The sequence below is a fragment of the Azolla caroliniana genome, unplaced genomic scaffold, assembly GCF_043228905.1.
Source record: "Azolla caroliniana isolate FFs.n. ecotype wild unplaced genomic scaffold, voAzoCaro1.0.p SCAF_15, whole genome shotgun sequence".
NCBI classification, from domain to species: domain Eukaryota; kingdom Viridiplantae; phylum Streptophyta; class Polypodiopsida; order Salviniales; family Salviniaceae; genus Azolla; species Azolla caroliniana.
Window position 1 is genome coordinate 13,119,372 of NW_028230450.1, and position 27,359 is coordinate 13,146,730.

Here is a 27,359-nt window from a genome sequence, read left to right on the forward strand (position 1 = left end):
AGAAGTGCATGAGCTAGAGAGCCACGCAGAGGCGGCGAAGGATGCCAATTGGCGAGCTGCAATGGAGGAAGAGATGTGTGCCTTAGCGGAGAATGAGACAAGGGACTTGGTTGAAACCCCCAAAGGAGTGAAGCCGATCAGATGTAGGTGGTTATACAAAGTAAAGTACAACGCTGATATCTCTGTCAACCGATACAAGACCCGACTAGTGACCAAGGGCTACACGCAGCAACACAACATCGATTATGATGAGACATTTGCGTCGGTCGCAAAGATGTCGACCATCTGGGTGTTGTTGGCGGTGCAACGGCTAGGGAATCACATTTGCACTAGATGGACGTGAAGAACATGTTCTTGCAAGGAGACCTTGGGGAACAAGTGTATATGATGTAGCCTCCCAAATTTCAAATCAGAATGAACGAGTCGACCGTCTGCTAACTGAAGAACTCCCTTTATGGATTGAAGCAAGCCCCCCGTGCTTGGAATGCAAAGATCACGCAGAGATTGCTTGTGAATGTTAATGTGCGGAAGCGTCAGACAGAACCGGCTCACTGGATAGCAACAGAGAGAGAGAGAGAGAGAGATTAACACACAGAAGGTACGTAGGAGAGACAGAGACAGAGCGAGAGCAAAACAACTTAAATCTATTATAAACAACTCTTTAAAATTCTTTGTACATACAAAGTGCTCAATAGCACTATTTATACAAGTCCTGAGAGGACTGACAGGACGGGGTCGGAAGTCGGAACCGGTAAGACATACCATGATGTCGTCTCATCAAACTCAACATCCCGGCTAACTCGAACCTGCTTCTTCCGAGGATTATAACACTTATACCCCTTTTGCTCATGCGAGTAACCGACCAGGATGCATTTCTCTGACTTTGCATCCAACTTCCTCCGCTTCTCATCCGGCACATGCACATATGCAATGCTACCGAATATGTGAAGGTGTCTCAAATTCGTCTTGCGCCCGAAATATAGCTCATGCGCAGACACCTTGTCACTGATCCGGTTTTGGATATAGACGGTCGTCCGGACCGCCTCAGCCCAGTAGAATTTGGGCATGCTCTTCTCCTCCAGCATCGCCCTTGCCGCATCGATAATTGACCAGTTCTTCCTCTCGGCCACACCCTTTTGCTCCGGTGTGTACCTGCAGCTGAATTATCTTCGAATTCCGTTCTAATGCAGATAACTGTTGAATTGGCCAGAACAGTATTCTTTCCCGCCATCCGATCGCAGACACTTGATTTTCCTCTTCGTTTCCCGTTCAACCAAGATTTGCAGGTTTTGGAAACACTCAAAGACTTCGCTCTTCCGCTCAATGAGGTAGATCCAAGTGTGCCAGCTGTAGTCGTCAATGAAGGAGATGAAGGATCGACTCCCGCCAAGACTAACATTCTGTGCCGGTCCCATACATCCGAATGAATAAGGTCGAGCTTGTTACGGCTACGGTTTCATTCGGTGGGGAATGGAAGCCGATGTTGCTTCCCGAGTTGGCAGGCTTCACAAATTTCGGCCTTTCAGTCGCTAAATTTCGGCAAACCGAAAACGACTTGCTTCGATTGCAGATCTTGAAACCTCCGATAATTGACGTGGTCGATCTGCTTGTGCCACGGGTCAATGTTCGATTCGACCTTCTACCCTTTCGCAAACATAGCGGTGCCGACGTCATTGGTGTCGAGGATGAACATCCTCCCATCTTTGCGCCCTTGCACAATAACCTGGCCCTCTTCCTCGATGAAGCACCCAAGGTGCGTAAACCACACCTGCATCCCCTGGTAAACGATCTGACTGACTGAAACCAGGTTCTTCGTGATAGTCGGAACGTGTAATACGTTCATCAGCTTCCCCCTCTATCTGACGTGACTCAAAGGGACTTCCCTCCGACATGCACGACTGGGTGAGGAGTGTCGTCTCCAGTTTCGACGACTCCCGGTTGTTCCGGTTTCTCCAAGAAAAAGAACCACTCTCTGTGGCTCATCATGTGATTCGACTCACCGGAATCAACGTACCACACTTCCTCCGATTTGGAAGTGGAATTCTTCATTGAGTTAGCCTCATGTTTAATCACCAAGGCTGGCCCTTTACCGGCTCTTCCGGTTTTGGATCCTCCCGATCCTTCTGCATAGTGTGAGTATTGTCGGTTCTCTCTGCCGACCTTGCCATATCCGGATCTGTCCGAATCGGCGCGCTTCTTCCAGCACTTGCTTTCTCTATGGCCATTTTTACCACAGTACCAGCATTCCGTGTCGGCCTTTGCTTGCCGTCCTCGGTGCCACCTTGACTCCCCCTGCTTGTGGAGGGTCCGAAACTGTTGTCGGCACATTCTCTGTGCCTTCGGTCCTGCTCTTGCCGGCCGCTACCTTTGCGAGCCGACCTACCTTGTCCACCATGCCCACGGAGCTGATCCACCTCCGTGTACAGCATCCAGTTGTCCGTGGGTGCACTTCTTGACGCACCGGGGTGGTTCTCCTCTACAAGGAGCATCGACTGTAAGTTGAAAAATGACGGCGTATTCTCCCTTCTACATACCGCCGTTCGGAATGCTCTGAATTTAGTCACTAGGCCCCCAAGACAGATCTGCACCATCTCATCTTCCTCTATAGTGACTTTGATAGAGGCAAGTGAGTCACAGATCTCTTTGATTTGGGCCGTGTAATCGGCTACCGACATGTCCTTCTGTCGGACATTGCTCAACTCCTGTCGGAGTTGCAGCTTTCGGGCCGTACTGCTTGCCGCAAAAACCTTCTTTAGGTTTCCCCAAGCTTCTTTTGGCGTCTTGGCATCTCGAACATGGCTCAGCAGCTGGTCTCCGACACTAGACGCAAAGTAGTACATCACTCTACTTGCCACTTGTTCCCACACTAGGAAGTCCTTGTGTGCCGCATCAGGTGTTGTGTCGTTAGCTCCGTCGACATAGCTCCAGTAACCATGCCCAAGCAGGTACTGATGCATCTTGTATGACCAAGATGTGTAGTTGGATCTGGCGAGCTTCTCCACCAAGAGCGAGCTAGCCATTCCTCTATCCATCACTTCTCTTTTTGTTCTTACCGGGTCTTAGGGTTTGTCTTCAGATGCTGATGTCGGCTGCAAAGGTTCTCAACCCTCGCGCTCTGATACCATGTGAATGTTAATGTGCGGAAGTGTCAGACAGAACCGGCTCAGCCGGATGGCAACAGAGAGAGAGAGAGATTAACACACAAAAGGTACGCAGGAGAGATAGAGACAGAGCAAGAGCAGAACAACTTAAATCTATTATAAACAACTCTTTAAAATTCTCTATACATACAACATGCTCAACAACACTATTTATACAAGTCCTAAGAGGACTGACAGAAGTACGTTGTACTTCAATGCTCACACGAGTGTCTGACACTAACTACGAGACATTAACTACCTAGTAGTCTAGGCTGCTACTAGGCTTCTGGTTACTACTGAATCCAGCTAACCGGCTCCCCAGCTCACCGGCTCACCGGTCCGGCTCATCCTTCCAGATACTGATCTGGCTCAGGCTTATTCAACCGATCCGGATTTGGTTGAGCTTGCCACTCAACACTGCGTAAGGTGGGGTTTACTCTGGTAAAGTCGGACTCCTCCCTATTCATCCGATATGGTCAGAACGGGTTGGTAAGCATCTTGCTTTTTGTGGATGACTTGGTCATCGCCAGTACCGACTAGGAGGAAATTAGCTGCGTCAAGTCCCAATTAGCAGTATCATTCAACATGAAGGATTTGGAGGACCTTCATTATTTCCTCGGAATCATAGTGATCTGCACCCCAAAAGACATATTGATTAACCAAAGGCATTATGTGCTGAGTATACTCTTCAAGTTCGGAATGACAGACTGCAAATCCATCTCAACTCCTCTTGACAGAAATGTCAAGATTCGCCCCGAATCTGGGACGGCTTGCAACTCAACAGTTCCGACAAATAGTAGAAAGCTTGATATATTTTACCATCACCTGGATGGACCTCAGCTATCCGGTCGTATTGATCAGTCAGTTTATGTTGCAGCTGACCATCGAACACCTTCAGTGGACACAAAGAATATTGTCATATGTCAACGGCACTAAGGATAGGACGTTGTATCGGACCGGTATAGCCGAAGAGTTGGTTGGCCACTCGAATGCCGATTGGGTCGGAAATGTTGGCGATCACAGGTCCACATCCGAGTATACGTTTTCACTTGGGAGCGCCGCAATCGCATGTAGTAAGAAGAAGTAGACAGTTGCACTATCGAGCACTGAGGCCGAATATAGAGGAGTGGCTGTCACGATATGCAAAGCCATATAGCTTAAAAGGTTGTTGAAGGATTTGTGTATGGAGGTGTTTGATCCTACGGTGATCTACTACAACAACCTCAACAACATCAAGTTAGTGAAGAATCCCGTCTTCCATGCTCGCACAAAGCACATTGAGGTGCACTATCACTTTGTATGCAAGCGAGTTCTCACCGGTGAAGTGGAACTTTTGTATGTTCCGATAGATTGACAGGCGGTCGATATCTTCACCAAACCTCTCGGCATGGACAAGTTGCAATATTTTTCAAGTATGCTTGGCTTGCAACACCTCAACATGCCAAACTTGAGGGGGAGAAGTGAAAGTTGAAGCAAGGGCGAAAGGGAGAGAGATGATGTCTAAGAAGCCGCATCGAATGCAGAGTTTGAATCTGGAATGGTTGAAGAAGTCGAGGACGGATCAAGCGAGAGGACAAGTGGAAGAAGAACGGCTAACTGTAGACTAGCCAGTTGTAGGGGGAACGGTCGAAAGAGAGAGCCGAAGCCAGAGCCAACCACACAAGGGGGAGGTAGAGTTGAGAGAGGCAAGGCAGGTGGCAGAGCCAGGAAGGGCAAAGCTGACCTGAAGGTGAAGGCAAGAACTAGGACATGGTCAGCTGTGGTCAAGGGCTTGAAGGAGGATGAGCTGGAGACAACCAATTCAGATGAAAGAGGGAACGGATCGGAGATAGCTGATCAAATTGAAAGAAGTGATCCGGATGAGACGAATGAGTTCGGAATAGTGTCTGTGATGTGAGGTGATCATAAGAGGAAAAACATCAAATTCAAGATACATGTAAGGTTGAAGAATAGGGCAAAATACAACAAGAAGGATATGCGAATAAGGTGAAGACCATAGAGAGGCATAGCTCAATCAACAAGAACTTACTTTCGGAACGGAATGATCAAGGGTTTGAATCTTGATCCGCATTTTTCTCACATTAGGCACCTTGAAAACATAAGTATAGGTGCATGTTAGGGGCAACATGGCCATTCTCTAATGGAACATTGCACCACAACTCAAGAATCTCTTCTCAAATGCTCTACTTGGAAATCATATGAACTTATATCTTATCTACCTACCATATAAGCCACCCTATGTAACACAGTCGAGTTTATCTCATTGTATCTTAATCAATATGTGCAGTTTTGATGTAACATGTTTTTTAATATTTATATAAATTTATTTATGGTAATTCTACTATTTGATGCTAATTGTGGTCAAACAAGGATTGGAGCGAAATTTTTGGCTCGAAAATATGAGTATGAGGCACGAACTCACGTGAAATTGGAGAAATTTCGATGAAAAATAAATTATGGGACACATAAATTTTTAGAAAGTGATTCCGACCACTAAGTAAAAAGTTCTAAGCAATCAAAGTTTTTTCGGACTGTAAGAGTCGAACGCACCACACAAACCGAACCTAGCAACTTGTCACAAATTTGTAGTATTCAAGATATTTAATTCCTTGAGGGCCACATCAACATCAAGGAAAAGTTCATCGACTCCCCGTTTAAAAGCATCAAGCCTCAAGAAAGCTTGACACCTGACCATTCGACTTGAGTCGAGGAGCTTCCTCAAGGTTGTGGCTACTACAACCGCCGTGTCGCCTTTGCGCTAGCTATCATTGCCACCCATTGCCGCCACACTCACTTCCCATCCATCACCTATCATTTATGCGTTGAAATGCGACATCCCGCAACGTCATCACTCTAACACCTCATACACCTCTCCTACCTACCTATACATTAAAACAAACATACATGTACTATGTATGTATACACACACACACAAGCATCAAAGTATATCAATGAGTCACTCTACCAACCCAAACATCCCTACCTACTCTAAACATTAAAACATACATACATATACGCGCGCGCACACACACGCTCATCAAAGCATATACATAAGCACACACTCTATAAACACCGAAAAAGACGTCCGAGAATATTGACTCACTACACATACACAAACATCCCCCTATGCACATTAACATACACTTCCACACATTTATATAACAATCACATAGATATGAATACACACATACACAAGTTAATTCCATAATCACTCTTTTATCCATAAACCCACAAATCTACACTCTTTAGACATACTTAGATTGGGCGCTAAATAAAAATCGGCAACGGTTTGGTTCGGTTTGAGAGTGTCAAAACTGAATTGTTTAAAAATTTTGAAACTTGAAGCAAACAAACCGTTAAACCGAACCACGAAACTGTTAAACTGAACTGTTTAAAAAAATTCAAACCGTTAAAACCACAGTTCATGGTTCGGTTTCGGTTTTCAAATTAGGTCAAAATTCAATTTAAAAATTTAAAAATTTTTCATTATTTTTTATTTTAATTTTTCAAAATTTTAAAGATTTTCCTAAAATGTGAGAATAAGTCTTGAAAATGAAAAGATTGTTTTAAAAAAAAAAAAAAATTTAAAAAAAACTGCTAAGCCGCAGTTTCCCGGTTCACGGTTCTATTCGGTTCAAACTGAACCGTTGCCGACTATTAGTGCTAAAGCCAATAATTGTGAGTAACTTGAAGTCATCTATGCGACAAAACTTAAAATTTTAAAATATTTCATTATTTTTCATTTTAATTTTTCAAAATTTTAAAGATTTTCCTAAAATGTGAGAATACGTCTTGAAAATGAAAAGATTATTTCAATTTATTTATTTTAAAAACGCTACGTCGCAGTTTCGCAATTCGGTTCGGTTCAAACCGAACCGTTGCCGACTATTAGTGCTAAAGCCAATAACGGTGAGTAACTTGAAGTCATCTAAGCGACAACTTGAGTCAACCCATTCTCTTTGGTTCAAGCGCCCAATGGTACTACTCGCATTTCACACACACGTGTGTGTATTGTCGCAAGAATGGATCCAATTGTTAGATTGTTTATACCCATAAAAGGTTTTGATGCAACATATATGTATAACGGATAGATGGGGTTTAATCATCTATCAATAGCTTTTACTATATTGATTCTAGCTTTCCATAAGAATGAATATTGCTTATGTGTGACAACTGCTAGGAATACTACTAATTTTGATGTGAACCCTTTCATTCTTGTTAATGCTAAAGATGCAAATAAAGAGATAGTAAATATTGTAAATAGTGTAGGCAAAGATTTTCGTCCATGGCTAACCTTTTTTTACTTGAATTACCATTCCTCGTTTTTACTATATACATATATAACAAATGGCTAGTTGAGTATGTACACAACAAATAGATTTCTTTGCTACCAAAACAATTTGATTTGTCCAATATAAATTTGCTTTTATAACTTATCCCAAGTATATGCACCAAATTTCTCTCAATAATGTTTAAATCCTTGGTGTTTACAACCAAATCCTTCCTTTAAAAACATATTCTAAAGATAAAATAGGTTGAATACGTGTAGGATACGTTAAATACTTCTTGTAGTATATATATCATTTAACAATTGTTTTTTGGCCAAATTATAATTTTATTTTGAACTTTTTGATTTTTCTCTGAAAACATAAGTACTAGTTAAATACATAGGATACTTAGAATAGCAGCTCTAAAGCATAGAATACATGTTCTAAAACAGCAGCTCTAAAACATACGATACACGTTGAATACTTTCAGATTATTCTAAACATAACTACATGTTATTAATGACTATGTGCCAGAGTTATTACTTAAATGAGATTGCACTATAAATAGAATTGGCTCTCAATAATGTTTCGTTCCTTATTAATTACAACCAAATCTTTCCAAGGCCGTGTTTTTCAATTGTCATGTGTAAGAAGACATGACTTAATGAGATTGCTTTATAGATGTATAGATATACAACAATAGTAGTAACAATCTATCAATGGATTATAAGAGTTATTTGCTGCTCTTTAACCCATGGTGTAGGAAGGCACCGGCAAGTTAAAGACTGTAGTTTTGACCTTGGTCATCATGTGAATACTGTTGGTGATCCCTTGTGATCCAATACCACTATCTTTCAGCCCCTACACATTACAGAAGAACCCAAGATTTGTTTTTGTATTAAGGATATCACAATGACACAATTATCTGTTTCACCTGTCAACATATCATCCTAGTTATTATCGAAAGTCATAAACTAAAAATAAGAAAACCAATATGTTGGGTCGTATTGATAATTGTAAAGGAAATGATATGTGGGTCAGAAGGATAATCATAAAGAAATGTTGATCATGCTGACAATTATAAATACTTGTTTTTTCAGATGCAACTTTTATAATTATGGTGTATACCTGGAAAGGGAAGTGATCAGGGCCACGGGCTGGGGCTGAATTGATTTGAACTGTCCCAGTCTCCATAGCATCACTTATTATCATGGCTCTGTTGATGTTGCTTGTGAAAACACATCCCTGACATAATGTAAGTCCAGGCATTCAGATTTTCAATCCCAATCCCAATAAGGATGTACATCAAAAAAGTAGAATTAATAGTAAAGGAAGTACTACCAAATTATTATAAGTTTTCTTTTTACTTTTGAGCAAATACACATGCATTACAATTATCATTTAGAACGAGAGAACCTAAACAGAAAAACTGCGTAAATTTATCCTAAAACTGGATGACGGTGAGAGACTAAAGAGAAGAAAATCTAGAAAGTCACAATAAATAATATAAATGAATAAGGATCCTTGATAACCCAATCAATAGAGAGGAGAAAAATATATTCTAGTGTCCTGTAAATGAGATGGATTGTCTTCTTGATGACAGAGTGTATCATGAATGAGATAGATCCTCAGATGAAACATGACGACTTTTAGAAATTATGGAATTATTTGTGAGGAGAGAACCTGCAAGCCATATCTACTGGAATTACAATGCTTCACACCTTCATCAATACTTTTTATACGGATGAGAGGTACAATAGGACCGAATGGCTCCTCCCACGCAATGCGCATGTCAGTCGTCACATGATCAATCAGAACCGGCCATATGAGATTACCTTCTCTCTTATACTCCTGAAAGAAAAGAAGTTCATTGAGCATCATATAAACTATGATTCGTACCATGACAAAAAGAATGACTACACAACCAGAGAAAACAAAAGCACAAAAAAAAAATTCATCCTAAAATGTAGGCATTGCAGTAACTTTTGGACTTCTCAAACCAACAAACTGCTTCATTACAGAGGAAGTGCTTAACAAGGGAATCTTATTTAACCTGGCACAAATTAGCTCCTTTTTGTTGTGCATCATTAGCAAGTTCTTCGATGAAGTTGGCTGAGGCTTCACTGATAACCGGAGTGACATCTGAATCTGCCTCTGGAGGACCAACCGTAAGCTTATTAACTTTAGCATTCACCTTCTCAACTAATTTGTCAGCGATAGACTCCATTGCCAACACAATTTTAACTGCCGTGCACCTCTGCCCACTGCAATGGACTTCATGAGATAAGGCAATCAGTTTTTTGACAAGGTATAAGTAAAGACATATATTTCATATATTTCCCTTGCTTATATGGAGAAAACCTGTAAGAGAACCCTCCTTTGACGATGTTGGCCGCAGCGAGGTCAAGATCTGCATCATCCAATACAATGCAAGCATCCTTCCCGCCAAGCTCCATCTGCAATGGAATCATGCCAGCCCGTTTTGAGATAGAAATGCCTGTATCTCCACCCGTAAAGCTGAAACAAAGCGGAAAAATATGCACAAAATGAGAAATCTATTTCCAATAATGACATATAGATTAAAGATTTTAGAAGAAACAAATGTATTGTGCATGATTTTGTGTGTAAAAGACCTGATACAATTGATTGCTGGATGGGTTGTGAGGAAATCGCCGAGCTCTGAGGCCTTTACTGTTATAGCACTGAGCAAGCCCCTTGGAAAGCCAGCAAGATGAAAGCAATGCATCATATGTAATGCAGCTACTGCCCCCTGAGTTTGAGCAAGATAAAAAGGAAAGGAACATACAGTGAAGCCACGTCTTCCAAGAAAAATTAAGAAGCCAATTCTTTTCATGTGATTTCAAAACTCTCCTGAAAGATTGTAATGAAAGCTCTTATCACCTGAGTTGGGGGCTTCAAAACAACTGCATTTCCAGCTATCAATGCAGGCGCAATCTTTGAAACAGCAAGATTTATAGGATAATTGAAAGGCGGTATTGCAAGGATCACGCCTAAGGGTATCTTGGGAAATATAATATTTTTCTGTATTAGCTTGAGAAAAATAAAGCATTAAATGATGTCTAATAATTCTGAACATAATTTCCTTACTTTGGAGGAGAGGCAAAGTTTGTTTCTGTCATTCCCTGGAAAACTATCTGAAACCAGAAACTTCCCTTCAGAAAGGATTCTAATACCTTCTTCTGCAGTGTAATCTATCAAATCTGCTGATCTAGTCACCTTTTGCATAGAATGATTTAAAACTTCCAAAAGTGGTTAGGTTATTTCTTCAATTCATTTTCAATTAGGTCATAAACAAAAGGGTTGGGGTTTATAATTGATATGAAATGCACACGTTGTATGAAGTTCCGAAAGTAAAAATCAATTGGGTTTCATAATGCACATCACAAGCATAATCGCATCAGTTTGGATGTAAGGACAAGGCTGGATATGAACCATATGACATCCTATAAATAAGTTCAAAATGGATGAATATTGATAGCATACATACACTGAAGAAAACACAACAAATTTGTGTGTGTGTGTGTGTATATACACATAAATACATACATACATACATACATACATACATACATACATACATACATACATACATACACACATACATATACGTATATGTACGTATATGTATATGCACACATAGTAACCAAAAGAGCTAAATTGCCTTTACCTCAGCAACTGAATCCTTTGCAGGCTTAGCCACTTCCTTGATCAAGCATTCTGCCATGACATCTTTATTTTCTCTCAGGAGGTTGGCGACTTTGTGGAGAGTTTCAGCACGTTTCCAGAGAGGCACCCTGGCCCATATCCTCTGGGCCGGTTTGGCACCTTCTAGAACACGTTCCACCTCCTCTTTTGTGCAAGCTTTCAAAAAAGACCATCAAAACAAAAAGAAAGGATCATGACATGGTTTTCATATGATCTGAAAACCACGAAAAGAGCCTGATGAGGAGCCTATAGATTTCCATCATCGTTAAGAATGGAAAATCCGGTGATACAAACATATGCATACATAACAACATAAAGAATGAAATTTTATATACATAGTAGACAATGGTTTCATGTTAGCTGCTGAGAATCTATGTCAAATGAGTGTCCATATATACATTTGTTTTTCGGAAAATCCGGTGAGACAAACATATGCATACATAACAACATAAAGAATGGAATTTTATATACATATTAGACAATGGTTTCATGTTAGCTGTTGAGAATCTATGTCCAATGAGTGTCCATATATACATTTGATTTTGTTGAGGAGAAGAAGAAGAGAGATGATTCATACCTGTAATTTTGAAGTGTGGCTTCATGGAAGTAGGGTTGAGGACAGGGACAGAGTGGGCAGATGAGGATTTCTTCCACTGCCCATCGGCATAGTAGCTGAATGTAGCGCTCTCCTCGTCTACAAGATCAGCAAACACTCCCTTCCCAGCCATAATATGTAATACAAAGAACCTCTTGTAATCCAATGGCAGCGTGGAGGTAGCTCTGCCTGTGTATGCGGAGAGATTGCTCTGAGAGAGAGACAGAGACAGAGATTGCGATCCATGCATGATGTCGTTTCATGCCAATTCAAGCCTCGCAGGAGGAGGAGGAGTAGGGGTATCATTGGGAATTCGCCCAAAACAGAGGGAGGGCATTTTTATCATTTTCTGAAACTCTTTACAAAGGACAAGGATAATAAACATCTCCTTAATGATTTTGGGGGATCAATCCCTATGTATTATCATTATGTATGTATACGAATAACACAAGAAAAGATGTGATCATCGAGTTTAATCAGATGGGTTTTGGTTTTTTGCATGCTAGAAGACAAGATGGACGGTATGCGATCGTCATCGATTTTAATGATTTGATCTTGTGATGATATTGATACAAGCTAGATGAGATCGTCGAGATGAGATCACCGATTTTAATTGACATTACCAACCAAATTGTGATATTTGTGGAGATCTATGGTTCGAAAGCTTAGCAATGTTCTCTTCTTCGTGTCGATCAATTCCCCTTAAAACGTAATTCCATGCCTAATATTTAAAGATGTGTTACATTTCAAATAAACAAGCTTTATTTTGACTTCGATGTGTTTAGGAGCCTCAACTTTGATTAGGCATGAGAGTTTTCAATTTCTAAGCACGTATACATATTAATGTAAAATCTATTGGCTAATAAACAAGATTAAAGACAGCTTTTAGAGTGAGAATATTGAGTAGAAGATATGCATTTACTATTAGAAATTTGACTATGAAACAAGCAAGCATAACATTCAATTGCATTCATTAAAATTTGACAATATGCAATGCATTTGATCGAGTAAAGATTGTACACATAGTCTAAGATGTGCTAATGAGTAGAATTTGTGTTCAAAATTGTGAATGTCCCGTTACAAAGGAAGCAACGAAAAATGTTTCATGATCAAGAGAACAAACCCCCCTCATCGTAGTGTCTAGAAACCAAATTCTTGAAATCTTCTCCACTTCATTTATTAGCCAAACTTCAAAATGTGTGCTACTATTGCACTTTTTTTTTAAACAAAGCCCATCACATATGGCTAACACTATTCACAACATGTGATATCATCTCTATCCAGTAGTTGGAAATGTTCAACAAATATGAAGTTCATGTTGTTTTCAAATTGCCATATTAAAAGCAAGATAAAGGCACATTGATAGGGACAAAGATAGCGTATATGCTATTGAGAAAACTCAAATGCAATACAATATAAAAGAACGTAAGATCATGAAAGAAATCCAATGCAAATCAAAATCAAACCAATCCAAGGCACATAAGATCACAAAAGCATATAATTAAAATAATTCTACAAAGATAGCAAGAAACACATGGTGAGACAAATATTAATAATATCTTATAATGTAAACAAGGATTGATGCTCAAAATAAACTATTTTGTTGTATATGTTAAGAAATAAAACATATTGAGTTACCACTTAATGTTATTTTAGAACACTTACATTGTCCAGAAGAGCTATGGCACATGCATATGGCATTGTCAAATCATGCAAACCCAAGTTTAATCAATGATAATACAAATAGTATAAACCCAATGGGTTGGCAAATGCATGTGGTAATTTACTAACAAAAATTACAACCTCCATTAAAGAACAAGCAACTCTCTAATGAAATATTTGGCACTCATCTAAGCAAAGTAAAATATAAAAAACCCTTTGATGATGAGTGAACCCCCTAAAAATGTGTCTCAAAATCCATGATTCAGTTCCTTCTTAAAGACAATTCTATCGTTTTGACGCGACCATCTTGTGATGCCAAGACATTGAGTTGAGCGCATAACATTTGAAAGCAAACAATTGGCTTGGACTAAAATTTCATTGAGCCTTAAGACATTAGACATTCATGAAGCCAACTTTACAACCTTAAAGTTGATTTTTTATATAATAAAAATGAACAATGACATTAAGAAGTGTGAATGAATGAAAGATGATGCAACACCCTACAACTGGAACAATGGATATACAATATATATAACCCCTTCATATGAACCTTGCAGCCTCCCCAAACTCTTGATGTAGGCTAATTATGATACAGTTTATGCAATTTTATACAGTTTTGTGTGGAATGCTAATCCATGGAATAGCTCCATAGGTTTAACCTTTGATCACTGTTGTACATGTCAGAGGGCTTGTCATGAAATGCCTTCTAGCCTGCAATATGAAGCACAAGAACAAAAAACTTCATTTTGATTCTTAGAAGTAGACAGTTGATTGAGATTTTCAACATACCCAGCATGGCTAGAAAAACCCTTGGTAGGTTGGATCCAAGAGATGATAACAGAGTGATGATCTTTTGGATTTAGAATGTTCATGTCATTTTATCCTGAACATGAACAGCCATGGAATGGTATGTCAATTTCAAGTTTGTAAAATGTATCTCAATGAGGAAAATGGAAATGTCAAATGGTAAATCTCAACGACGTATTGAGAGAGCAGAAAACAAAATGTAAGGGTAGGTTTCCTCACATGCAAATTTATGATCAAGGCTTGAGAGACATATTGAGAAGGCCTGCAAACATACAGGAAAAACTTTGTGATTAGTCAAGTAAGTTCCAAATTCCAAAATGAGAAAGCTATTCGCAAAAAAAATAAGAGAATACTTGTAGCATTAAAATTTCAGAACGGACAGGACCTTAAACACAACTCATTACATGTAGGTAACAGAGCAAGGTTAATCAAATGATTGTCAAGAAGCATCTCTAAGGACAGTTCATACTACTTATTACTAACTTTATGTTGTCCTATTTTCATATATGAGAGAAAGAGAGACCCACTATACCTGTAGAGCTGACATTGGATGCCGATAATCCATGGTAAAATAATTCTTCCCTGCCTGTTATCACAAATACAGTTGGGATTAAGATTGCTGAAAACAAACCTGCTTACAAACTTTCTTCATATTTACATTGATGAAATGAACTACAATAGAATAAGAAATTATAGCCCAACAAATATGGTCGAATCTAAGCAAAAAATTTACTTTGCAGGGCTTATTACCTATCTACTAACCTTGCCATTAGGTTATAACTATAAGCGAGGAATTTATTGCAAAAAATTCACCTTTCCAAGCTGTAAGATTATATAGTTGTTGTTGAGTTCTGTTACAAGCTACAAAAAATAATAAAGAATCAGCTGATTGTGATCCACATTCACACAAAACTTCAACATTGAAATGATAACTACATTGCAAAATTAAGGGAATTTTCTTCTAACCTGAAAATTCTTTACGGAAGCATGTGTTGCACGTCCATTGAAGTTTAGGCAATAAGACTTTAACTGTAGAAACATGATGCATTCAGGAAAATGTTCCTAACATGAGATTTGTTTACATTATATTTTCATCGTTTATTCATTCTCAGCACTCAAATGAAGAAACATACACGTTGCATTTTATATCCAATTTTCTGGATCAGAAGTTTAAACTTCTAGTTTCAAATTATAAAAGTAGGATGCCATTCATATTTTGAAAGCACGTCCCTCTCATCACAATAAATCAAGTTCCTATTATATAATTAAAGCCAAAAAGAATAAATCAGATCCTACAGAACAATAAGTTTTATCCAGATCACTTGTAAGTTCTTGTGCAATGAGACACACAGGATGTTAAGCCATCCCGTCTAAATGGAACATGAATCGGTTCCATGTATAATGGGGATTGGTATAAGGTGTACAACCTCTTCTAATAGATTAAACTTCAGTTAAAAGAAAGCACAATGACCCATCTTATGTTAAAACTAAATAAAGAGGAAAGTCCACATGGTATAAAAGAATTTGAAAAACGTTCTATCTTTATAGACTTTTAAATGTAGATACATTCATAACATGGTATGAAGAATGTGACTTTTCAAATATTTGTAATGAATTATTCTGGAAATTTAGTTCTGACATGGAAAGGCTGCCCAAACAACACAGTAAAATGATAACATGCCATGAAGAATTTCAAAAATTCATAATGAATTATACCAGAAAGTTAGTTCCGACAAGGAAAGGTTGCCCAAACTTTGGTTTGGCCTTTGTACCAACCTTTTTTTCGTATATATTATTCAAATCCATTTTAGCCCACATACAAAATTTTGATGCTCCAGGAATTATTTTTACTTTATATATGACTCAATTCTGCAAATTCTATTTTCTATCTGGATCTTGCCAAGGTTCCTGATGATTGGACAGTGATAGTTGCAGTTTGTAGAGCACAATTGACTCCAGAAAAAAAAGATGTATCAATGTCTCTGATACACAAAAATGACAGATATGACTCAACAAGATATTACAATGAAATAATTGATAGGAATAATCAACTGCTGCCAATGGTTGTCAACTGTTGCCTTTTAATCGGCAATGATCGGCGTTTAGTTCTTAGTCCAGGTGACGGTGGTCTGTGTGCACGGACACAATGCTATTGCCCAGAGAAGATATATAAATTTGATGCATAAGGCTCAATCAATTTGGATAACGGAAGAACATGGGTCATCAATCAGACCATAACATCTTTTGGCAGGAAGATGGCCCACTATAATCCACATGTTTTACACATATCAGCGTCAGATTCATCATTAAGCCCTCTTATATGGATATACATCTATCGCATGTTCTGTGCAGTGTAATGTGATAGGGAAGTTATGGACACCTTCACATCAAAGAGGGAGTGAGGTATGCATACACAGCTCTGAAAGAATGAATATGCCAAATGTGAAGAACACTATGTTTTGCCACTATTGTTTTTTTATAAATACGAGGGAGATATAATTTCCTCTTTAACCAAGGCTTTGGCCCAGTCATCTAATAATGGAATATGTGACGACTGGTGCTTGGGGTTGTTCTTGCTAGAACTTGAGAGATACAAAGAGAAGTTGTTGGAAAACCATACAAGCTCATCAAAAAAGAGCAATAACAACTTTCTTTAGCGCCATCACCCCTCATGCTGCAAGTTAGTCAAGGGTGACATAAGTGGGCTCCTGACCAGGATATTATTACAAAGGGGTTACAATTGATCAGGCAATAACAATTTGTTATGCATAAATACAACAGTCTTTTGGACCACAATCCCGCACCCTTGTCATGGACGGATAAACGCTCCATTATCTACCACCATCATAGGTGCCTCCCTCACTTTGGAGGTCTATCTGATCGAATCTACAAGTATAGATAATTGGATTTTTTGACACTTCTATTTTGTTACACTTATTCAAAGACCAGACAACATTTTAAGATGTAATATCTTGTTTGGTCATATAAACTACTTTGGCCTCTTAAAAGAATTTACTATATCTTTATTTCTTTTGAGGTGTTGTATTGAGAATCTGAAAAATTCATCAAGAACTTTTTCAGATCAAGATAAAATAATAGCCGAGGAGAGTCTGCAGTTGCATGGACATCTTGATTCAGCTCACTCAAGCATTATTAGAGATCGGAAAATTCATCCACAGCATAATTGTTTGAAGGTAGCAAGACGAAGAGATGTTCGCAATTGCACTTCTACAACATGTGGAAGACAGATGGAGATGAAGAGATTGTCAGAAAAATCCAACAGGAGAGTGAGACAGAAAGAATTACCTTGTATTTGGTCATGGTACCCTAATACTATATAGCCTTTCCATAAAAAGAGTACTTTCAGAAGAGAACTCCTAATTATATATGCTGTCTTCAAGGTGGCTTAGGTGTCTTATCTTTGATTGCTTTCTTCTGGGACTAGAATTTTATTTAGATTTTCTTTCTTGCAAGAATAGTAGAAGATCATGTTCTTCAGAATATTAGTTGACGTTTTCCGGTTACTAAAATACTCAGAACATGTGATTTTACTATATTCCACCTCTTGGTTCCATTCTGGCATCTTGGTTTTCATGATAACCATTTTTTCACGATCAATACCCTTGTAGAATCTATCTAGAATATTTGGTGAATCTCTCAATTCTGGATCAAACTTGAAAGGCCTATCATCAGAATCAATTGCTGGAATTATTGCTGTCATTTTGCGAGGACTGTCGACTCCAAACAAGTCTGGATCATATAAAACAGCACCAAGCTCGACTCTATCTGTGGGTCTGTTGTACCTAATGTATACAAACAAATTTGTCTACCATAAGGGACTGAAATCACAAATTTGTTGCAAGGAATGAAAATTTATTTCAAGTACTCACCATGATTCATCTCGATTGATTTTCGGTGTGTCCCCTTTATCATAGAACCAATATTTTGTTCGGGTAAAATTTGATTGAACCTGTAAATAACTAGATGTCTCAGAGGTTCAACTTCCAATAGTGGGTTTTATTTCCTTACATGAAGTATGCAGAACAGTCCACTGTAAACTATTCTGATTCTTTATAAATCCTTTAATACCAACACTTAAGCTAAGCCATTTTGTCATATTTTACATGATCACAGAAAAACGGATATGTTACAATAGGTAGCCCTTTCATTCAATACTCAGTGAACTATTCCTTACATACCATGAGGAATCCACCCTGAACCATTCACACCAAAATTGATAAGATTCTTAGCAACCATTTCAATATGATCTAGTAACTGAACAGATAACTATGGGATAGGCCGTCATTAACCCATTAAAGACTCACGATTCTTTCAAATATCTATTCTCCTGTCTCATACACTATCAAACACATTGTTTTAAACATAACATAGAATATTTGTTGTATTTTTCAGAGTTTTCAAAATTCTTCAGATTTCTGCATATACCATGTTTTCTAGAAGAACATGTAAACCTTGCCAAAATATATCTGCAAATTACATGAAGGTATATTTATATAACAGAGGTTTGCAACAATGGTATAATAGAAAGGGGTCTATTAAGTGCCAATTCTGCATAGAGTCCTCCTTGCAAGAAAACATCTTTTAATCCTCTCCTAATTTAAGTTGATTATCCACCAAGTAAAACACAATTATTTGCTTCCTATTTACAAAGAAATATAGCAACACACTTACGTTTCCGAAGTAATTTCCTGTTTTCATTGAGATGTCATCCTCATCTAGAGAAATAATATAGTTACTCGTTTTAATCTTCATTCGCTTCCTTGCTGACAGCAAGAAGAAATCACCCTTTGTAAGAAATAATTTGTACCTATCAAAATTGAGAAATGGTGCAGGAATGAAACTCACAAATTAATCTGAGACTGCATGTCCAGAAACAAACAACAATGAACATATCCAAGGGGCTTGGGACTTAAAGTCAATATGAGCTAATAATATGGAACAGAAATGAGTTGTGGTGATTACAGTTGAAAACAAAGATTCTCTGTTTCAGTTTCATGTTTATAAATATTGGTATGGTGGGTAAATAGGATTGGCCTAAGCTACAGACGAAGCCGAATTTAAATATTTTCTTATCAACCTCATTTATGTGTCTATAGAGCATCTGAAAAACTTGTTTGGCACTTTTCTTGAAAATATAACGAAATATGATTGATGGCATGGTATAATGACAGTTTATACTTTAAAATTCGCTCAAAATCACTCTACTTTGCATGCGCGTAAATGTTATGCAAAGAGGGTATGGTTATGAAAGGGTTCTGAATGCAAACGAACGCAATTGAAGAAAAGGTGAATGCTTGTTCCTCCTGTCAAATATTGCAGTGGACCTTTCCAGAGAAGAGCTCCCAGTAACAGATATCTAATCAAGTGCAGATTCTATGCCTTCTGATTCAAGTTAGCGTTCAATCTTCAGTCTATGATTTGCAGTGAACGCTTCTGTATCCTTAACATTTCTTTATTTACTTACAAGGTTCTTTCCGCAAAACCTTTTGATCTCTTATGGTTTTATTAATTTATCTTCAACACATACGCAAGAAGTCTCCCAAGATATTCTATTTTCGGGGGCCTAAGTGTCTTTGGAGTTCAAATGGCAGTAAGCACACACACAACACACGGCCCGAATTGGGTTTCGACACATGGCCTGCTTCAGAGATCATCCACTATTCACATGGCTCATATATTTGGGAACCTTTTTGCCACTTTAGTTTCCTTTTTGTCAAAACCCTATAAGGAAGCTGTAAAGGTTATAATCATTCAGAAAATTGCTAAATTTCAAGAAAGTTTCGAAAGTTTCTGAAGTTCCAGCAACTTTTAGAAAACTTTTAAAATTTCAGTAATGAAATGGCAAAATATCATACATGATGCTACCTACTATATGAAACAGTTCCTACTTGGCTATGCTTGCTTCAACTGAAGTGAGGAACGCGCACAATGGATTATGATATAGTAGATTGTGGTGCTTATTCATGGAAAAAAGTGAACTTTAAGATCAAAAGTTAAAATGATGCTTCACTGATTTCAGAAAGGCATTTAATAATCCATAATAATAATTTTTAGAAAAAGAAATTAGTATGGAAGGAACAGGAGTTTCTGATCAGTTGATGGAGGCAGTTATATAATTGTATTAATAATAGTACGTCAATTCAAACCAAAGAAAGCCACTCTCACTTCCAATATTTCGTATTTCTATTCATCAGCTTGAAAAACTCATTAAGCATGAGTTCAGCACAAAAGATATAAGGTCCATCTTTAACAGGTTTGGTACAGACTATATTTTATGGACTAGGAAGTATGGACAAGCTGTCAGATACGACCAAATGCCAACTGCCATCACACTTGTGGTCAATAGAAAGCAAGTGCATTGAATAAGATAGATGGGCTAGCTGTTGGGGTTAACAATGTCCGATATACAAACAAAACTTAGATTGTATTCTAGGGCTAGCTCTCAGTTCACCAGCTAAGTTGTATCTGCATCTGCTCATTAAGGAGCACATGAGCATAGTATCAAAATCCTTGTTGTAATCACATTTTCGATGTTCTGCTAATAATATATTAAGCTCTGTTATCTTTACTGTGGGCTCTATCTCAAGTATCTGCCTATGCATGCTCTTGTTTTCCACACAATCTAACAGAGGCCGAATTTCAGAAAACATAGAGAAAAAGATAACATTTTTAAGCCACCAGAATAAACAGTACAACCTATGCTATGCGAAGGTTCTAGAGAGGAAGAGGGCCACGAGGAAAAGAAAGATGGATGTGATAACGTCTTTAAAAGACTTAAAACAGCCAATGAGACTAAAACAATTGTCTACTCTATGAGAAGCATCAAAGAAATTATATGAGCATCACAGCTCATAAAATAAATCTTTTGAACATTTGGATGGATACATACAGATAAATATTAACATGGATCCAGCTAACTTATTCTCCAGGTAAATTGCTTCAATGGCCCTTATTAGTCATGCTAAAGGAAACTTCACATCCAAATACATTTTGATACAGCATATAGAACTATAATTCTAATAAGGAGAATATGTAGTTTATTCCAATATCATGTAGAAGAGGATACCTTGGATACATGTTGTAAGAGTTCACTACCCTTCTTATGTGACATTGGATTTGACCCCCTTGCTTGGGACCCGAACAAATAAGAAAAAAACGCAGATCTGATACATCTGGAATAAGTGGTGCTAAGCATTTTGGAATTTCTTGAGTGAATTTGGGTTCAAAAATAGGTGTGATCCCATGCTGTAACAATTTCTGTTCAAGAGGCCCTTTCTAGCAAAAAGCAGTGTACACATTAGAAATTAGCGAGGACAGCATTCATATTTTTTGCTTCATGAAAATTAGGAAAACTTATTGATACCATTGTTTGACGATGTTGTCCAAAATCTGAATCTGTGATATTTTCCCCTGTGGCTGTATTCTTTTTTTCAAAGAAAACCATAAAATTCAGTAATTATTCAATAAACAATTCTTAGAAATCCTCCATCAATAAAGAACACAAGATATATTACAAATCTCATTTAGAAAGACCTTACTATGAGACGAACTTAGACAGATGGATCATTTACCTTGGAAAATCGGCTCCGTAGGCTGTCTCGAAGAGGGCATCTAAGCAACATCTCATTTCTTCCATATGGTTCTCTGGCCGAATTGGGCAATGAGGTACATTCTCTGTTTTACAAAACCAATAATAGTATGTCATAACCTGGAAAAACAATTCTCAGAAAAAACTCTTGATGCATGAAACTATTGTATGCCATCAATTAAATTACATTATTAAGGAAGTACGCTTCCATCCAATTTAGAGCCTGGAGTTGGTTCACAAATGCACATCTTTGCTGACAGTACTACAACCAGTGATACATGTGGATGCTATTTACTCAGGAAACCAGACAAGATAAGTCACAAGACAGGCTCATCAACAAAGATTGTTCCTGAGTTCCTTCAAACTAAATACACAGAAAATATTGCATTGATAGCCAACAGGTTGCCCCAAAAATTACAATCATGATGTGAAGTTGAACTTGAGATAACAATTGCATCAAAATAGTTTGCTGCACATGGAGGTAAGCATTTTTGGTAAGCTGAGACATAAAAATGATTTGACTCACATAACATAAACATAAATGCACAACCCCCATTCATATACAACTTGGATTGTTCCTATTTGAACATGTTGAACTTGAGATAACAATTGCATCAAAATAGTTTGCTGCACATGGAGGTAAGCATTTTTGGTAAGCTGAGACATAAAAATGATTTGACTCACATAACATAAACATAAATGCACAACCCCCATTCATATACAACTTGGATTGTTCCTATTTGAACATGTTTAAATTGGAGAAGAATAAACTGATCCAAACTTATATTATGAAATTGGATAACGGAAGAAAACTGATAATGGATCAGCCCATAAGTCCTCTTGGCAAGAAGATGGCCCACTATAAGCCACAATTTTACACACATCGGAGAATGGATTTTTCATAACAACCTCTTTATATGGATATTCATCTATTGCATGCGCTGTGCAATGTGATGCAGCAACTATGAACCTCTTCCCATAATTAGAGATCAAGGTAGCAAGATATGCATGTACATCTCTGGAAGATAGAATCTGGCAATTGTGATCAAGGAGAGGAATATGAAGAACATTATGTTGTATTATGCAAGGTAATGAAATATGAGAACCAATGGTGCTTGGGATTGTTCTTGCTAGAACTCAAGGGACATAGGGAGAAGTTGTTGAAGGACAACAATACAGCCACACAATCTCATCAAAAAAGAACAATCACAGCTTTCTTTAGCCCCAATACTCTTGCTCATGCTACAAGTCAATCAAGGTCTACACAAATGCTCCTCACTAGAACACTACAAAGTGGCTACAATTAATCAGGCAATAGCAATTTGTCTTGCACATAGACCTTGGCCCTGTGGAAAAGTCATCAAAACAGGTAAAAGTGTTACGTGCATAACAATACTTATCCCGTGGTAGTTTGTGCTGTAGTTTTTTACAAATGAGGATAAGAGTTGTGAGGGTTAATGGAGAATATAAAGAAGGGAGGATTGCTTTTAATCTTAGGGATTGAGACAACCCTAAGGACCAAGTGTGAACTTGACTAGGGGCCTTGGGTCTAGCTATCCTCATTGGGTATCATTTGACTGCGTTGAGATTGTGATATTGTGGTGAATAGACCCTTGTGGTGAGCGTGCCAGTACCAAGTACGACTCAAAGCCATGGCGGTGGTATGGGATGCCGTTCAAGGTTCGGGCCCGTCTCGATCCCTTTTGGGGGTAGTTGGGTTGATTGGCACCCTTCTTTCTCTCTCTGTCTCTTTATTATCTTATCTGTTTCCTTATTGTCATGCTTACATTAGATAGTATCGCTAACAAAAAGCCATTATCTCCCAGCATCAAAAGTGTTTCCCTCACTTTGGAGATCTTTCTATTATGGATTGACCCATGTTGAGACCTTTTGAAGAAAAAAATAACACTTACCTGACTTGAGAACGTGGGGATTCTTTCATCACTTTTATTTATATTTAGTTACATTTATTTTGGTTTGTCATTTTCAAAGACAAGACAACATCTTAAGATGAAATTCTTGTTTTGTCTTATAGCCATTTTGGCTGCTTAAAAGACATTGATCTTTCTTTCTTTCTTTCATGCCAGCAAATTCTTTCTTTCTTTCATGCAGCAAAATCGTAAAGAAATACATGAAGAATACAGACACAACATACCAAAATAGAATCATGACCAAAATTCTGAGTTCAAATACCAAAGAGAAGCAACAAAATACATTGCAGGCAGTCTGAAAAGCAAAACATCTAAAATGACTAAAATGTTTTTTTGCAGGAATGTGAGACACCCCTCAAACAGATCTGACATGACATTGGTGAAAATTTGATCATAAACCTTATGCACATTTTCTCCTATTATTTATGTTATAGCTTTTGCATTTGAAAATTGAATCACAACCCTTATGTACATTTTCTCCTACTATTTATGTATAGCTTTTGAATAATACATCCCGATATTTCAAAATTATACATCATGAAAAACATTTGTTTTTGGTCTTAAACGTCTAATAAATATTATATACATATACAATGGCAACTGAAACTGATATATATTGATAATGTATTTATTTTGGTTGCCGTGTTGCCCTATGGTCCCTTCCAGGACGAAACTATTTCATGCTGAGACATTTCAGGATGATGTTAACTAGGAGGCATGGATGGACAGTTGCTCACATAAAATAAACAATACACTACTTGGAAGAGCCACATATCCATTTCAAAGTTGTGAAGAAAAGAATGTCAAACCTAGATGTTCCCATCTTGAAGACCTCGAATGGATACATTAATGCTGACAATAAGCCCATAGCTATTCTCCTAGATTGTTGTCGCTTCTTACCAAGAAGAAAGATGCTTGAAGGTTTCTAAAAGACCATAATGACCTATGAGAACTAACAAAGATTACAACAGTTTATGTCAACTCTTCAATGCAAGTGATAAAGGAAAAATTTTAGATTCCTAAAATCGAATGGCTTGAATATATGTAATCATCCGCTGCAACCAGCACAACTCAGGTTTGGTGCCACAATGCATTGCAAGCTCGTAGAAGAAGAAATCTTACATGCATGATGCCTCCCTTGCATTTAGAACATGTCTCTATATAGAATAGACTATAAATGACAATTACTGGGGATCGCCACAACACCTCTGAAATTGTCCTATATTTACCCAAGGTTGATCAGGCTGTCGAAAAAACGTTCAGAAGAGAAAGTAATGGCATTAACCCTAAAAAGATGGTTATCTAATTGCTAATAACATAGCTCCAATTCATAGGAAGAATTTAGTATTTAATATTTACAAGTACACACATTGTATCAAACTTGATTTTTATGTGTTAAGTAAGATCCAGAACAGGAGCTCTGTGAACATTTCCTGTGCAGAGAATAAAATGAATAATCATAATTCATTTCAAAAACTTTCCAAGCTCCAGCTTGTTATTGGAATAATGCAAGTGTAAACTGAAACTAATTATAGTTTTGTGTGCTTATTATGGCATATGTTCACAGTCATGTACTGTGTTTATTAAACAGCACATAATATATTTGCTATAGAAAAGACCCATGTGACCTAATTCTGAAGACAATAGAAAATTAGTGTATATACTGCTACAGCTAAATGTATCCCAAGGTCCACACATAATAAACCACTGTGGGACTTATCATCAACGCACCTGTCACCGTGTTTAGCACTTAGATGTAGGCTGCTTGTTTGGAAGTGTCCCACAAAATGAAAATGACAACTAGAACGCAAATCAAGAGACAATCCTTTGAGATTGTTGTAACTCCTCCCAGGCATGACTCCCTCCCTATCCAATGAATGTGCTGAAAGAATCAAAGACTTCTGAAGTGGAGAGAGTCTATCCATGGCCAAGAACATTCACTCAGATCCCACATCACATAATTCTGCTGTCATCCTTTTCCTTGCATTGGCATTTCTCAGAGGTTCCTCTTATGTTGAACGCTCATAAATCAAGACTTTAAAAAAAAATTAGAAGACGCATAATAGTCAAGTTTGAGATAAACCTCATGGTATTGATGCATTAGAATTATGAATGTCTCTTCAAAGTCTTACCTTTCATATAAATTTTGAGAGTAATGACTATGAATGCTTGATCCAGGTAAACGAGCACTTGATAAAGGAGACAGACAGCCAGACCTTGGTGATAAAAATTCATTACTCCCTACAATGACTGCACGCAAGACCATTTCATACTTCTGATAATGAATATTGTATCTTCTTACAACCAGAAAATAAAAGAAGAATTCCAACAGATTAGAATAGAGAAGAATATTGTTTCTTTGAAGTTCATACCACCAGAAGAACATCGTTCCTTTCTTCTTTCACTAGTAAGGAGGCAGTTCATAGCCAATTCTATAGTCCCTTCATCCTGCAGATGATATTTTGTTTTCAATATAAAAAGAAAAATTAGTATGCACTGTCATAGAGTTTTATAAAGCACCATCTAAAAACAATTTAGAAAGCAAATTAATGAAGATTATTATTTATCCCAGCACATTAATGAAAAAATTTCAAAACTTTTATATGACCTGAAACAAAAATTATAGTGCTTTAATAGCAACTTTAAAGGGTGATATAATTTGGAGGATGTGGCCCATTGCATATGGCAGAACCCTCCAAAAAGTATCTTGAATCAAAATCATGCTTTTGTATAAGAGAGAATTAGCCTACTATAGCACACTACCAAAAGAAGTCAGGATGCTAGGTTTGATCTACCTAAGAATAACAATATTCATTGTCCATGATGTAACGTTATAATGTTCACTGGAGTTTTGAGATGGTCATGTGTACGTACATGCACACCAGTATATGAAAACGTTCCTTCTTGTGATGAAGTAAATTGAATCTCAAAGTTTTTCAAGCAACTCCGTTTTCATGGATAATATCTAGCTGTTGTAGACATTCTCGTGATATGAATTGCAATTACATCTGGGGGAAGGCTGTGTTTAGGAGCCAGAGTTCTTTTGCATGAAGGGGATGCTAAAGTTTTCAAGTTCTCACAATAGGTGGACATTGAAGGAATCTAAGAATACTGTTCTCTCGACTCTCTAGGAACAACACAGAATAAGGAATTCGCGAATCACCTTTCTCTTGGAAAGATATGTTGGAAAGGTTTATCCAAGCAGATATGTTATAAAATTTTACATGCAAGGAAGTTAGGGATGGGACCTTATTGTCCACGAGAGATTCCAGCTGCTCTGTTTCATCCCGAACGCCATTGAACAACTCATTCTTGTATTTGGTCACTGAATGAAAAAGCACAAAATCGAAACGAAGAGAGAATTATTATTACTATAACTGTTGTTGTTCTTGTTTTCTGTTTAGGGTTCGCAGCTTTGTTTTCTAGGGTTTGAAGGAAGCTGAAGAGAGGCCAGGAAAGGAAGATGTGTGCTCACCGGAATCGTTGTGGTTGGACAGGAGGGAAAGGGGCAAGCGTGGGAGGCGAGGCTTGGAAGGCTTCACCTCCTCTGCCGCCATCGCCATCGCCATCGCTCGCTACTACGTTTCTGCGTCTGCGTCTGCGTCTGCGTCTGCAGACATA

General features: G+C 37.9%; 2 protein-coding genes across 7 annotated transcripts; both read right to left on the bottom strand.

The window, feature by feature from the left end:
- Positions 1 to 8,014: 8,014 nt before the first annotated feature.
- Positions 8,015 to 11,953, bottom strand: ALDH11A3 (aldehyde dehydrogenase 11A3). Its single transcript, XM_087331227.1, has 10 exons — positions 11,712 to 11,953; positions 11,097 to 11,290; positions 10,517 to 10,645; positions 10,310 to 10,429; positions 10,042 to 10,178; positions 9,770 to 9,925; positions 9,462 to 9,672; positions 9,092 to 9,259; positions 8,537 to 8,653; positions 8,015 to 8,269 (listed from the first exon to the last, which is right to left on the bottom strand). The coding sequence occupies exons 1-10, from the start codon at positions 11,860 to 11,862 to the stop codon at positions 8,156 to 8,158; spliced, it is 1,497 nt and encodes a 498-aa protein (XP_087187353.1). The 5' UTR covers positions 11,863 to 11,953; the 3' UTR covers positions 8,015 to 8,155.
- A 1,852-nt stretch (positions 11,954 to 13,805) lies between these two features.
- LOC147854701 (uncharacterized) lies at positions 13,806 to 27,359 on the bottom strand. 6 transcript variants are annotated; one of them, XM_087331521.1, is made up of 15 exons: positions 27,214 to 27,359; positions 26,987 to 27,063; positions 26,111 to 26,186; positions 25,871 to 25,988; positions 21,791 to 21,893; positions 21,583 to 21,642; positions 21,286 to 21,494; positions 18,891 to 19,026; positions 18,089 to 18,168; positions 17,761 to 18,001; positions 15,165 to 15,227; positions 15,012 to 15,059; positions 14,731 to 14,784; positions 14,418 to 14,460; positions 13,806 to 14,274 (listed from the first exon to the last, which is right to left on the bottom strand). In XM_087331521.1, coding segments are annotated over exons 1-15 (1,404 nt in total). In that variant the 5' UTR covers positions 27,308 to 27,359; the 3' UTR covers positions 13,806 to 14,272. The 6 variants fall into 6 exon arrangements, 5 of the variants coding, with proteins under 5 accessions (XP_087187647.1, XP_087187653.1, XP_087187648.1 ...); XM_087331527.1 differs by lacking the exons at positions 26,987 to 27,063; positions 27,214 to 27,359 and having other exon boundaries at positions 25,871 to 26,013; XM_087331522.1 differs by lacking the exons at positions 25,871 to 25,988; positions 26,111 to 26,186; positions 26,987 to 27,063; positions 27,214 to 27,359 and adding an exon at positions 25,470 to 25,761.

What these genes read in the sequence shown, in the direction of transcription:
- ALDH11A3 (XM_087331227.1), bottom strand. Translation starts at nt 11,862, where the DNA reads ATGGCTGGGAAGGGAGTGTTTGCTGATCTTGTAGACGAGGAGAGCGCT. An exon ending in CCAGCAATCAATTGTATCAG is followed by an intron (nt 9,926 to 10,041) that starts GTCTTTTACACA and finishes GCTTTGTTTCAG; the next exon opens with CTTTACGGGTGGAGATACAG. An exon ending in AAGGAGCTAATTTGTGCCAG is followed by an intron (nt 9,260 to 9,461) that starts GTTAAATAAGAT and finishes CTTTTCTTTCAG; the next exon opens with GAGTATAAGAGAGAAGGTAA.
- LOC147854701 (XM_087331521.1), bottom strand. Translation starts at nt 27,307, where the DNA reads ATGGCGATGGCGATGGCGGCAGAGGAGGTGAAGCCTTCCAAGCCTCGC. An exon ending in TCTCAAAATTTATATGAAAG is followed by an intron (nt 21,894 to 25,870) that starts GTAAGACTTTGA and finishes TTTGTAAAACAG; the next exon opens with AGAATGTACCTCATTGCCCA. An exon ending in TCTTACAACATGTATCCAAG is followed by an intron (nt 19,027 to 21,285) that starts GTATCCTCTTCT and finishes CAATTTTGATAG; the next exon opens with GTACAAATTATTTCTTACAA.